This window comes from Gigantopelta aegis, chromosome 2, assembly GCF_016097555.1.
Source record: "Gigantopelta aegis isolate Gae_Host chromosome 2, Gae_host_genome, whole genome shotgun sequence".
NCBI classification, from domain to species: Eukaryota; Metazoa; Mollusca; class Gastropoda; order Neomphalida; family Peltospiridae; genus Gigantopelta; species Gigantopelta aegis.
Window position 1 is genome coordinate 24,610,478 of NC_054700.1, and position 15,489 is coordinate 24,625,966.

Below are 15,489 nucleotides of genomic sequence, written 5' to 3' on the forward strand. Positions count from 1 at the left end.
TATGAAATTAACATTTCTTACTGAATGTAAAGTTGAGAAATTATTTGCTACATGCATCCCCACCCTCACTGCCTATCCCAGTTGCTAGCTACACTAGTCTATGCTTTAGTCTAAACTGAAATAATTTTAAATATCTATTCATACATTACAAGTTGCATAACATGTTTAAATGTTCTGTTTAATACTTTGTTAAAGGTCCTATGTCAAAGTTGAAACTAAAATATTTCTCAATTATTTGTAATAAATAACTACATATAATCGACCCCATGCATAATTAACAATAGAATAATAATTTTTTTAAGTCTTGCACTGGACGACAAGAGGGTTTTTCCATATTTTTCTGGGCCTAAATACAGCATCGCCACCATCTTTGTTTCGTTCGTCTGCTGACCGCAAATAATTCTTGTTAAACTTAGTGTGCTGAATATGACACGTAGAACAGTGACGTCACTTGTTAATGCGTGTGACACATTCTCGAGATTTTTTTCTTAAAATAAAAACAGTTCTACTAGTAAATGGAATTATTTGGTTGTATTTTTTTATACGCATATAGCTGAAGGTATAAACTTTATGTTTCAAAGCATAAATTAATAAATATTTTTGGCGGGAACCGCCATTATTGCAACTTTGACATAGCACCTTTAAAATGCACCACCTCGTGCTATGCACGCTTAAGATACACATGCCATTTGACACAGCAATGAGAAATATTTCTACCATGAACAGTTTCTCATTTCATATTACACATTATACAATTATTTGAAATGAAATAATACATTTTAAGTGTTCCTTTCCAGAAATATGCTTCTTATACACAGTTGTCGATTGTAGAGTGAACTGGTGTTAGTATCTCTGTCAACAATCAAACACTCATTGGAGTATGTCATGGGGAAGGGATTGGCGGTAGCACCCCCTCTCTCTCCCCCCCCCCCCCAACACCTCCCACCCATGCCTATAAGGAATTGAGCATTGTTCGGGCACAGTATGTATTTCCAGGATGGCTGTTTTTGTTCTTTGGGATGTTTTTTTTTACTTGAGACCGGTTAAAGTTATAAAGTTTGTTTTGTTTAACGACATCACTAGAGCACATTGATTTATTAATCATTGGCTGTTGGTAATTTTGACATACACCCTTAGAGAAGAAACCCGCTACATGTTATCATTAGTAGCAAGGGATCTTTTAAATGCTATATCCCACATACAGGATAGGACATACCATGGCCTTTGATATACCAGTCGTGGTGCACTGGCTGGAACCAGATTGAGACTGGTTAAGTATATCTTACTATATAATATTATGTTATTGCTTTCTCTAATTGGTGTGAACTAAATGCTTACGTGGAAAGCAGAGCACCACCAGGTGTCACCCTGATCACTAAAGTGTGTTATTCTCCTTAGTAAAATGTGTCACCCATCTGTAAAGTGTGCCATCCTATACGCCAGTGTTCCTCATACCTTCTTTAGGAAACCAATTCAATGTAACAATGTATCATGATATTAATAAGACATAACACCACAGAGTAAATGTCAGAATGTGCCAGACAGTACCGGAAAATGTCGAACTGTGATTTAAATCTTCGGCTTTTTCCGCTGTCCTCCATCTGGCACCTGTGGAAAAAAGGCACGTTTGTTTTTAAACGACATTGCATCACATTCTAAACTACGGCTATTTGGAGAGAGAGAGAGAGAGAGAGAGAGAGAGAGAGAGAGAGAGAGAGAGAGAGAGAGAGAGAGAGAGAGAGAGAGAGAGAGAGAGCGAGAGAGAGAGAGAGAGCAAGTTAAATTTTGTTTTGTTTAACGACACCACTAGAGCACATTGATTTATAAATCATCGGCTATCAAACATTTGGTAATTCTGACATATAGTGTAAGACAGGAAACCCGCTACATTTTTCCAATAGTAGCAAGTGATCTTTCATATGCACTACTCCAAATCAGGATAGCACATACCACGACGTTTGATAAACCACTCGTGGTGCACTGGCTTGAGAAAGAAATAGTTAGATGTGCCCATTGACAAGGATCGAACCTAGCCCGACTACGCATCAGGCGAGAGCTTTATTGGGCCATATTATATACCTGAAAGATTATTTTCTTTTTTTCTTGGAAATGGTGGCGTGGTTTTTCTGGGGAATAAATTGAAGTATTTTCTGTCGATGCTCTCCCCTGCTGGGTACAGTGGGTACACCCTGGAAGGTGACGTGGTCGTCGATGTCGTTCTCCAGAACGGCTTGAACTCCAGCTTGGTCCTCCTCGTCGTCGTCACTGACGCCACAGTCGCCGGTCGCCGGTAGGCGGAGTAGTCTAGGAAGAAACAAAGCAGTGACAATTACAACACTTCATGGATATATTCATAGTTATCAGATATTTGTTTTCAGAGAATGAATAGATTAAAATCTAGAACTTCATATATTTTGGAGAGTACCAATTATTACCCTCAAAATTACAGAATGACATTTTAGAAAAGTTAAAAAGTAGTTTTTGTTTTAATGTTCCTGTAAGCGTCAATGACATGCAATAGTGAAACACAGGCTTCAGTTATCATTCATTTATCAGTAATCATCTAGCATGCAATAGTAAAACACAGGCTTCAGTTATCATTCATTTATCAGTAATCATCTAGCATCAAAATTAGAAGGCATTATTTTTCTGTGATCACGACGGGGGAGTGGGGAGGGAGCGAAAAAAAAGAAAAAAAAAAAAAGGAAACGAATCTCCATACCTCCCATAACAAAGCACCCCACGTAAAAACACACACTTATCCCACAAAAAACCCCAACACCCATACAAAGAACCTCCCCCCAAAAACCCCAACAACAACATAACCCCCCCACCCCCAAAAAACAACAACAAAGAAACACAAAATAAGTAAAGAACAAAAACCTAACAAGCAAACAAAAGAAACAACAACAGAAAAAACCCAAACAAAACAAAGCAAAACACAAAGGACAACAACAAGAGCAAAACAAATATAATATAATAATAATAATAATAATAATATTATAATAATAATAATATTATAATAATAATAATATAATAATAATAATAATAATAATAATAATAATAAAAAAAAAGTGTTAAACAAAGCAAAAAATAAACAAAACAAAACACACAAAACATTCCTGGTGAAACTAATAATTTAAAAAGCTATCGTGTGTTTGCTATTCACGAGACGGTTTATTCAAACACATCTTCATAAATCAAGGCTAATATTCGTTCCTCGTATTCAGCCTTGATACATGTAGTCAAGATTACTGATATCCACTACTAGCGCCCTCTATTGGAAGAAAATTTGTAACACCGATTATGTCCCTTACACGATGACATCGCTGACCAATCACAGCATCGGTAACATGTTACAACCTTGAAAGCAATATATCAGTGTTCGCCCGCCAACATGGAGTTTACATAACAAGGAAATCTATAAGGAACGTTGCGATTCGTTGCAATCAGATCTCATCGCATCCAATGAAATTTAAGCATTTTGTGGCACGATTTCTTGACGACATGTATCAAGGCTGAATACGAGGAACGAATATTAGCCTTGATTTATGAAGATGATTCAAACATAGACTTAAAATTAATAGATGAGCTTCCTTGTCTCAGCAATCAACGATTGCGACAGTAGCTACTTACGACAGTCGTAGCCTTACGACCACGTCTTGAAAGTTTGGATTCATATTCCAGTACGGATTCCCACACAGAGTGCGTGTTAACAGCCCAGCTGAGAGGTGCAAGGCTACTGCACCAACTTTTTTTGTCTTACACCCAATAACAGTGTCCTTTGTGCTGGGATGTCGTTAAACATCCATTCATTCTGACATTCTTTCTTCATTTTAAACTATTTATTACAAGACAATAAATAAAGACTCTCCAAACTATTAGCCAATAGACCTCTAGTATACGATCGAGAGAAATCCCCGACATGAAACATATTTATAACTACAGTATCATAGCTATAAAATTACAGTGGCTAAATAATCCTCCGTTTGGATCCACCAAATGCAAGAAATCGTTTATTCATGCTGAGAATTTACGATTGCCCTCAGGAAGTAGGGCGATCTCGCCACCGGTCGATCTCGCCCGGGCGATCTCGCCACGGGAGAGATCGCCGTAAATTCCATATACTGCTGGGCGAAATCGCCGTACTATATATATCTAACTAAAGAGGAATTTTATTATTTAAAATGTTTATATTACTATCATTTACTGCATGAAATGATACGAACAATGTTCAAATCAAATGTGATGTGTCCTTTTTTTCTGTCTTTGCCTGTTAAAGTGTTTCTTGTGAGTATAGTTTTCTCGCAGTGACCACTGTGCATACCGTTTTAAAGACGATTAACACTAATAATAGTGAACTCTAATCAACATATAGACATAAACTGTTATAATGAATTATAATTTCCCTGTAATGAAACTGAAATCGTGAAATGCTAATAAGCAATATATCTTTATATCTGTCCTTGTATCTTATCTCGTTAGTTTTCTGTTACTGGTAATTTAATGTGATCAGTTCTATAAAACCGTAGATGTAAAGAACATATCGAAAAAAGAAAACGTACACAAGCTTTTAGTTTGACATTTTATTAATTTGTAATATATAAGTGTACTATGAAATGGAACACACAAACATGTCGGCGACCACGCCCAACTTTTTGAGAAACCAATATCAAACCCAAAACATGCACTGAATAATAATAAGCTTAAAGTACTGTCAGTCGGGCCAACTTTGTTGTAAACAGTATGGAAGACAGAAAACAGACAGATGGAGTTTCAGTTTGAATTTTATTAATTTGTTACATTAATATGTTCTCAAACAATAAGTAAGTGTGCAATGAAATGGTACACAAAACGTCGGCGATCTCGCCCAACCTTGCTGATATGGAGTAAACTGAACAAAAGCAATGACAGAAAAAACAAAAGCTTGGGAATAAAGAACAGTATCAAACCCAAAACATTAATTAAATATTATTATAATAACCAATTTATTGTAATAAACAGTGACATTCCCGTCTGCTTATATGTATATAGAGTACGGCGATTTCTCCCAGCAGTATATGGAATTTACGGCTATCTCGCCCGTGGCGAGATCACCCAGGCGAGATCGACCGGTGGCGAAATCGCCGGACTCCGCCCTGAGTATACAAACATAAACCATAACAGGGATCATCGTAAACTAGCTCGATGCTTTAAATTCTTTCACTGCGTGAGTGGACCTTTCCAAGCTTGAGACAGTAAAATAACCACAGGTCAAAGTAATAACGTGTGTAATAGTCTAATGCTCTAGAACTTACACCTAAACCGACGATAAACCGATTGTGACTTTTAGTAGATTCTTTTACGATAAATTAATAATTCATTGTTGCCGTTTAACATAAGGCGGCAGGTAGTGGCACTACTGTCCAGTAATAAATATGTGACATCTGCCTGACATGGTAAATGGACACGGGTGGTGGAAGTGGAGGGCAAGGAGGCTACCCCCCCCCTCCCCCAATAATTTCATTGGCGCCCGAGTAATCATATTGCTTGTAGACTTTTATGGCGTATAATTAGGTACTCCAAGATCTGAGTTTGTATTCTATATTAAATTGATATGTATCTCCAGAATACAAATGATGAATCATGTCCCACTATGTCATGCAAAGCCAGCCCCCCCCCCCCCCCCCCCCGTAATATATTATATTTCCGCCACGTATGATAAATAAATGAATGAACGGACGAACGGATGAATGGAAGGAAGGAAATATCTTAAACACAGAGTCAGCTGGTTTCGGATAGGTGTCGGGTTTCTTCTTGTAGCGTTTGTGCTGGTCATTTACATTTAAGTTTAATGCTATGTGAAACTATGAAAAAACTAAAAGTATGTACATAGTGTGTAAGATTCAGGAAAATGTGTGTATGTTGGATACAATATAGGCACGGGTGCAGGAAAATGTGCGTGTGCGCGCGCGTGGTTGTCTAAACTGTAGCGAGCGAAGTGTTGGGGGGGGGGGGGCGATGTCGTGGTGCGTATGTGTGTGTGTGTGTGTGTATGTGTGTGTGTGTGTGTGTGTGTGTGTGTGTGTGTGTGTCAAGTCATGCTTCTCTGCTATACAATAAATATCAAAATAGGCTTGGAACAGGGTGGGAGTTTCGACCTATAACATCCTCCCTTTGTATATGCGCCTGCAGTACCTGGCGACCGTTTGGTTGCCAACAATTGACAACCTGATACACAAGAGTGCACTGTAGCGGTATTCTCACATATACAACCAGAATACGACCAGAGAATACGACCAGAGACCTAAGGCAATATTCACCACCAGCATTACAAGAACTGGAGTGGGGAATCGATTCAAATTTCGTCATTGATCATCGGTTATAATCGGTTTACACCAACCGATCAACTTTCGATTTTACAAACGGTTAGAATTGTATGAACATAATTTGAATTAGAATCACCATCACATGACCATGCACTTATTGTCGTGGGATGGCCCCTCTGAATCACATCGGTAGAGTCAAACCGATCAATATCCCATTGCAATCGATCATCACATCGGTAGAGTCAAACCGATCAATATCCCATTGCAATCGATCATCACATCGGTAGAGTCAAACCGATCAATATCCCATTACAATCGATCATCACATCGGTAGAGTCAAACCGATCAATATCCCATTGCAATCGATCATCACATCGGTAGAGTCAAACCGATCAATATCCCATTGCAATCGATCATCACATCGGTAGAGTCAAACCGATCAATATCCCATTGCAATCGATCATCACATCGGTAGAGTCAAACCGATCAATATCCCATTGCAATCGATCATCACATCGGTAGAGTCAAACCGATCAATATCCCATTGCAATCGATCATCACATCGGTAGAGTCAAACCGATCAATATCCCATTGCAATCGATCATCACATCGGTAGAGTCAAACCGATCAATATCCCATTACAATCGATCATCACATCGGTAGAGTCAAACCGATCAATATCCCATTACAATCGATCATCACATCGGTAGAGTCAAACCGATCAATATCCCATTGTAATCGATCATCACATCGGTAGAGTCAAACCGATCAATATCCCATTACAATCGATCATCACATCGGTAGAGTCAAACCGATCAATATCCCATTACAATCGATCATCACATCGGTAGAGTCAAACCGATCAATATCCCATTACTTTCGATCATCACATCGGTAGAGTCAAACCGATCAATATCCCATTGTAATCGATCATCACATCGGTAGAGTCAAACCGATCAATATCCCATTACAATCGATCATCACATCGGTAGAGTCAAACCGATCAATATCCCATTACAATCGATCATTGGAACCACTTAGAACAAAACAAGTTTGTTTTGTATAACGGCACCACTAGAGCACATTGCTATTGGGTGTCAAACATTTGGTAATTTTTATATATGGTCTTAGAGTGGAAACCCGCTACATTTTCCCATTAGTAGCAAGGGATCTTTTATATGTACCATCCTACAGACAGGATATCACATACCACGGCCTTTGATATACCAGTCGTGGTGCACTGACTGGAGCGAGAAATAACCCAATGGGCCCACCGAAGGGGATGGATCCTAGACAGATCAGACCGCGCATCGAGCGAGCGAGCAGTTTACCAATGGGCTACGCCCCGCCCCCTTATCTAGAACAAGAACACTTTGGTATTTTGCCTCACCATATAACACCATGCTCTCTTTGTCGCTGCCCAGGTCGTTGGAGGCGAAACACGTGTATTTGCCGAAGTCGTCGTCCTCGAGCAGTTTGATCTTCAGACTGAGTGTGATGGTGTTGTCGCCCTCGTCGTACGTCTCCAGCCGGTACTTGTGGCTGTTGGCGATTTCCACTCCGTCACGCAGCCACACCCGCTTGTCGACGGGGTTCGCCGATATGACACACTCCAGAATCGTCTCCTTGCCCGTGTCCTGTCCGATGCGTTTGTTTGGTAGCCGAACCTCTGGAGCAACTGTAAACAGAAAAGGAAAACAAAAAAGTTTGTTTTGTTTAATGACACCAATAGAGCACATTGATTTATTAATCAGCAGCTATTGGATGTCAAACATTTTGTCATTTTGAAATATAATCTTAGAAAGGAAACCCGCTATATTTTTTCCATTTGTAGCAAGGGATCTTTTATATGCACCATCCCATAGACAGGATAGCACATACTATGGCCTTTGATATACCAGTCGTGGTGCACTGGTTGGAACGAAAAATAGCCCAATGGGCCCCATCGACGGGGATCGATCCTAGACCGACTGCGCGTCAGGCGAGCGCTTTACCACTGAACTACGTCCCACCCTATACGAAAGGAAGGGCGTTCGCTTTTTAACAACACCCCATCACATTGTTTTAATAATAACAAAACAAACTAACCATCCATCTATCACATTGTCAGCAATGCGCCGATGTACATGATGAGTAAACATAAGGGGAATAACTCTAGTAAATATTTTTTTGTAAAACAACGTATATGTACAAGGGGAAATAACTAAGATAACGTCGTTGTCGAATACGTTTTATAACGCTCATTAAACATCTTTTATATAAAACAGTTGTGGAGGACTAACACGCAGACATAATTATTAGGCTGGATACGGTAACACAAGCGATTTGCACATTAAAAGGGACTGCCCTATGTTTGTTGCCAATTTAATTAATTAATTAAGACGTTTCCAATTAATAGAGGCAGTGTTTAAAAATTCTTTTTCATTTTATACTCAATTGCCGATGTATTTTTAGTGCCAGGGTGTCGTTAAACATTCATTCATTCATTATTATTATTATTATTATTGTTATTTTTTTTTTTTAAACACTAAACTTAGTTATTAAATGTTGTTTTGAATATTAGTGTCTGTATATACACGTGTTTGTGGATACTCAAGCGTCATGTTGCCTCCTACTTACATATGGTTTAGGCCATTTATTGTGGGGTTTTGTTTACGTACAAAAGTATTGGGACGTAAAATTCAGTTCGAACTACCACACACTCTAAGGCGATCACGATTTATATATATATATATATGAAAGCATATTGGGAATGGCATAGGCAGCCAAAAAGTTAATTGCCTCCAAATAAAATAAATTGATTATATTTCAAACTCTTTTGTGTCACAACATTACAATTTTCTGTGTATCCTTTTCTGTGTATCCTTTTCTGTGGAAATAAACGCAAGTTTATGTGTGACCTGAAGTAGATCTACACCACTTACTGTTAGTGACCGTGACGTCGGACGATGTTCCAATGTAAACATTCTTTGCAGCAAGCTACTTGCTTTTTTGTTTCAAAATGTTTACGGGAAGTGTAAATGTCAAGTATACAGTTCAACAATTATTGCTGTAAATGAATGTTTTAAAAATCAGGAAACGACCGACCTGAAAATTGAGCATACATCCGTTATGCCCACGGAACTCATTTCTTATTGACTTGATGACACATACAACGCAAGGTTATCATGCTAGCAACGGAGGTGTTATCAGGCAGTGACATAATAACACTTCGAATTATCATGTAGGGGTTATCAGGTCACAGGAAGCATGGTTGCAAGATAATATGCTGTAATCTACTCGCCATTATAAAACCAAAACAATATAACATTTTATAAGTGTTTATAAGCCATAACATACATGGCGATATTACGAATCTGCTATTAGTACATTCAATATCGTATATCTGCATAAGACTGATTCTAAAAGAAATTATGCAGCCAGGACTCACAGTCATGTGCTTTGCCTACTGTTCTCAACCACGATATATGGTTAAAGGTTTTGTTTAACGACACAACTAAAGCACATTGATTTATTTATCATCGGCTTTTAGATGTCAAACCTTTGGTGATTTTGATAAATTGTTACAGAGGAAATCCGTTACATTTTTCCATTAGTAGCAAGTGACCTTTTATATGCACCATCCCACAGACAAGATAGCACATACCACGTCCTCTTATAGTCGTGGTGCACTGGCTGGAACGAGATATAGGCCAATGTTCCCACCGACGGGGGATCGATTCTAGACCGACTGCGCATCGAACGAGCTCTGTACCACTAGACTACGTCCAGCCACTAAGTCAGTGTAAGTGCCAAAAAGCTTTCTACAGCTTCTGTAAACATAGTTTTGTCTGAATGTGCATAGAACGATTTCAAGCAAGGAACTGTGCTCAGTGTATTTTATGGGCGAAGTACATTTGATGTTCACGAGATAGCTTACACTCCACCACGATCTTCATGAGTCGGTTGACGGCGGGAGGGACGCCGTTGAAGGCGACACACTCGTACACGTCGCCGCAGTATCTGCTGACGTTGTGAATCATCAACACCTCGCCGCTGACGCCGATTCCTAAAAAAAAAGGTATTTATTAGAATGTATACATTTTGAAAATTCTAATATCAAGTTTAGAGGCTTTCAATCAGACCTGGTTATGTTCAAAATCGTGGTTTTCAGAAGAAATAACAACAGACACGCCCACCCCTCCCCATCTCATTAAACAAAAAACACACAAAATAAAACAACCCAACAAAACAAATTAAACTAAAAAAAATACTAGAGCACATTGATTAATTAATCATCGGCTATTGGATGTCAAACATTTGGTAATTAATTAATCATCGGCTATTGGATATCAAATATTTGGTAATTTATTAATCATCGGCTATTGGATGTCAAACATTTGGTAATTCCGACTCGTAATCATCAGAGAAAACCTGCTACATTAATGCAGCAAGGGATCTTTTATATGCACTTTCCCACAGATAGGAAAGTACATATCATAGCCTTTGACCAGTTATGGTACACTGGTTGGAACGAGAAAACCCCCAATTAGTTGAATGGATCCACCGAGGTGGTTCGATCCTGCGACGCAACCACCTCAGGCGCCAACAACAAAACAACAACAATAAACAAACCGAAAGCAGTTAATTATTATTATTCATGTATGTACCCCAGCCCCCTTACCAACATCCCCAGACCTAAATTAAACGGGGGTGGGGTATTGCATGTATGTCTCCCAGCCCCCTTACCAACACTCCCAGACCTAAATTAAACGGGGGTGGGGTATTGCATGTATGTCCCCCAGCCCCCTTACCAACACTCCCAGACCTAAATTAAACGGGGGTGGGGTATTGCATGTATGTCCCCCAGCCCCCTTACCAATACTCCCAGGCCTACATTAAATGGGGTTGGGTATGGCATGTATGCCCCCCAGCCCCCTTACCAACACTCCCAGTTTATTCGGTAAGCGATAATTGCCGAATGCTTAAGACATGAGAGTTATCTCCCTTATTTTCGTGTGAAGGTCGTTAGGCCTAGACTGTATTTCAACGATCACAGAGTTTCATAAAAGGTATTTGGTATATATTAGATCCATTTTAACACAAAGAGTTAGTATCTTTGTTAGAAAATTATCAAATCATTATCTAACTGCCATTTGACAGCTACGTTAGTGGCTTACAACTGCCTCGTACCAATTGTAAATTTTCACTGTAATTTACTCGGCGTTCGATGAAAAAACATTCTAGGCCATACGACTTTCACACGAAAATACGGGAGATAACTCTCATGTCTTATACATTCGGCAATGATCGCTTAGCAAATAAACTGACAGTTACTTCATGGATATCCGATACCAATGAATACATCATAGGTGTTCCGAAAAGTCGGTAACCAATTCATTATTTAACTAATTCGTACTTCTTCGTAAAGAATATTTTAATCGTTAAAAGGGCACTTACGACTACCGTAAGGTTGCTTTGTAGAACGGCTGTAAAGTTTACAGTGCCAGTTGTAAAATTCACCGTAAGTCACTACAATAAACCCTAGCTACAATTCTTTCGTGGAACGGGGCCCAGACGACTAACTTACTTTCTTTGACAATGGAGTCGAGTGTGGCTTTGTGTCTGTACCACGTGACCGTGGGCTCGGGTATTCCTGTGACGTTGCACACCAATGACACCGTGTCTCCCTCGACCGCTGTCAGGTCTCGTGACGACAGCTGACCAATCACTGCCGCTGGAACTAAAAAGTATATTTCAACCTTTAAATCACATGTGCTTATAATTCCAATCTCTGAAAATGCCTTCGTTATAAACCCTTGAATTGGTCAAATTCGTATCATGTGATGATAAAAACTGACATTCATAGCACCATGAATCTCAATTTAGCGCTATTTTTGGCTTATAGCCGGAACTACTTTATGAATTATGTCAACAAAGGAATCCCCGAGGAATTTCCTTGAGATTCTATTTTTAGACATCAAACAGTAATCGTCTGCTGTCAAACTTCCAAGTGTCAGCGTTAGACATCGTAACAAAAAAGTAAAGTTTGTTTTATTTAACGACGCCGCTAGAGCAAATTGATTTTTTTTAAATCTTATCATCGGCTATTGGACGTCAAACATATGGTCATTCTGACACTGTTTTTAGAGGAAACCCGCTGTCGCCACATAGGCTACTCTTTTTTACGACAGGCAGCAAGGGATCTTTTATTTGCGCTTCCCACAGGCAGGATAGCACAAACCATGGCCTTTGTTGAACCAGTTATGGATCACTGGTCGGTGCAAGTGGTTTACACCTACCCAGTGAGCCTTGCGGAGCACTCACTCAGGGTTTGGAGTCGGTATCTCGATTAAAAATCCCATGCCTCGACTGGGATCCGAACCCAGTACCTACCAGCCTGTAGACCGATGGCCTGCCACGACACCACCGAGGCCGGTACATCGTAACATGTCAGATGTTCCTATACAATGTTTTGGAGATTTTAATTTAAACACGTTAAATCTCACAAATACTTGTGTCGCACCACTTGAAGTCACTCACACGCCAAAACCATCCTGTGTTGTCGCCACTTCCACAATTACAAGGCCAGTAAACACAGAAACTCGCGACACACCTGTTTCATCCATTTCCAGAAACATTGAAACCACTTTCTCCATGTCAAATCTATCAATATATGGAATTTTCACGCACTCACAAATTTGATAATTGTAATTTCAACGTCGTAATTGCCATTGGTAAATCTGGACAGTAATTAAAAAATGGCACCCATGCAGTTCGTAGTTAAATATTCATACACCAACCGCTTCACATATAAATTATACCATACAAAATAGGTCGCTTCATACATTTTTATTACAGGTTAAAAGTTATTGAAATTACTTACGTTATATGTTTATAGTGAATTCAAAATGTTTCTAGTTGGTATTGACATTTAATGCAAAAAAATTAATATGAATTGTATTAATGATTGTGAGTGAGTAAAAGTTTTACACGTGCGTATATACCACGAAGGTTTCACGCACGCCTGTCACGGGCTTAATCTCTGACTTTCGCCAGTGACTAAGTCCGGGCCAGGAGGGGGGAGGGGTACGTTTGAGGTGGGCGGAATTTGGAATAAAAAATTTAGTGGTCGGTCAAAGACCTAAGTCCTAAAATCCTAACGACATTCTACACTTCTACACATGTCCGGACTAAGAATTTAAAACCAAAAGTTTTTGACTGCTCGGCCTAAAAGGTTTTAAGGTGATTTGAGCAATTGATCGGGCACCAAAGTAAAATGCGTTGGACTATTTATAAAAAAATAAACATAAGAATTTTGAGCCGCGGCCGAAAATGTTTTAAAGTCCAACTAAGCCCAAAAAAAGAAAATGGAGGTTGGTGTCTACTTTGGCGAGCCTGAAGATTCCCGGAGTAGAGGCAGGAGATGTTGGCGTCGTAGCAAAGTACGCACTACAGCACCGTAGTCGGGGCCGCAGACCGCCCGGATCATCTTGTGGATGTTCTTGTTGTCCAACTTGGCCGGAAGTATGACTTGGCGGTAGGTCTTGTCCCTCTGGTGCGTCACGACTACGGTGTCATGAGTTCCAAACATCTTGTTGTGGAGTTCGTATTTGCTGCCGTCCTCCAGGGATCTCCAGTCTGTGTTGAGGTGGCTGCCTCGTAGCTGCGTCGGGTCAGTCGTGTCCCCCTGCATGTACTGGTGAAGTTGTTTATTCAGTCCGTTCACAGCGACGGTCCATTCGGACTCTTCAGGGGGAGCGACTACCGGGGCTGGTCTCTCGGCCTTGGCTGGCCGGTCGGTCGGTGATGTTGCCTTCCTTTTTTCTCCAACGGTGGTCGATCGGGCCGATGGCGAGGCGACTGGCTGTACCGGAGATACCGGCCAGTTCTTCCTGGGCCATGTGACGGTCGGTGATGGAGGGTCGTTGGGCGTCTCACACACCGCAGTGTTGAGCTCGTCCAGTTCGGTGGCCGACGGTTCCCTTGGGGCTGGTCGCGTCGTCTCAGGTTGGACTGGGGGCGGCGTCGCAGAAGGGACCGCCACTGGCGGTTGAGCCGCCAGCTTAGATCCCCCCCGTGCCGCTCCTGGCGCAGGTTTCCTCTTCCTCCACTTCCGATTCCTTGTCGGTGAGATCGCGTCCCCGTACACCAAGGTCACGGAAGCCCGTGACCCGGTGTGCGTGACGCGATACTCACTCAGCTTTCCAAAACTGGCGAGCAGTCCCCCCAGGTGGGGGGGGGGGGGGGGGGGGTAAGTCAAGAGCGCAGCTAACCACGTCTACTCTCATCGCGAGTTGAGTTGAAAGTTCTTAATGATTGTAACATTGTCATTCTCTCATTCGGCTACTGACGGGAAAAGCCGAACCACTATAGGGATTCAGCTAATGTTGAGTATGAATTTCGTGTTAATAAAATAGTAAATAGTTGGAAAATAGAGTTCACTTTTTATTTCAAAGAGCTTTACATTAATGACATGGTTATGTGTTTGTAATTATAAGAATTGAACGCCATTCATACAGTGTGTAAAGCGGTTTTGCGTTTCATACTAGCATGAAACTCAAAAATGTTCACGTTCAATTCTTAAATAAACAGTATTATTATTTTATTTTATTACATTTATTATTTTATTTTTTTTGTCCGGTTGTTTGTCCGTCTGTAAGTTCGTTAATTTATTTATTTTTGACAATTATATAGGCTTGAACTCTCCCCCACCGTCAATAACAAACAACAAAACAACAACAACAAAAAAGGAGTAAAGTTTGTTTTATTTAACGACGCCACTAGAGCACATTGATTTTTTATCTTATCATCGGCTATTGGACGTCAAACATATGGTCATTCTGACACTGTTTTTTTTAGAGGAAACCCACTGTCGCCACATATGCTACTCTTTTACGACAGGCAGCAAGGGATCTTTTATTTGCGCTTCCCACAGGCAGGATAGCACAAACCATGGCCTTTGTTGATCCAGTTATGGATCACTGGTCAGTGCAAGTGGTTTACACCTACCCATTGAGCCTTGCGGAGCACACACTCAGAGTTTGGATTAAAAATCCCATGCCTCGACTGGGATCCGAACACAGTACCTACTAGCCTGTAGACCGATGGCCTAACCACGACGCCACCGAGGCCGGTAACAACAACAATACTCCGACAAAAACAGACAAATTGGAGCCCCATCTAAATTTGGCTATAAATA

The 15,489-nt window shown here is 40.4% G+C and overlaps 1 protein-coding gene across 1 annotated transcript in view; it reads right to left on the minus strand.

The window, feature by feature from the left end:
- Positions 1-2,071: 2,071 nt before the first annotated feature.
- LOC121387819 (limbic system-associated membrane protein-like) overlaps positions 2,072-15,489 on the minus strand; it is a 61,882-nt gene continuing 48,464 nt past the window's right edge. Inside the window, exons 8-11 of the mRNA XM_041519038.1 lie at positions 11,878-12,030; positions 10,228-10,356; positions 7,699-7,986; positions 2,072-2,304 (exon numbers count right to left, since the gene is read on the minus strand). Of these exons, the coding sequence (XP_041374972.1) occupies positions 2,072-2,304; positions 7,699-7,986; positions 10,228-10,356; positions 11,878-12,030 (803 nt within the window). The remainder of the gene's footprint in view (positions 2,305-7,698; positions 7,987-10,227; positions 10,357-11,877; positions 12,031-15,489) is intronic.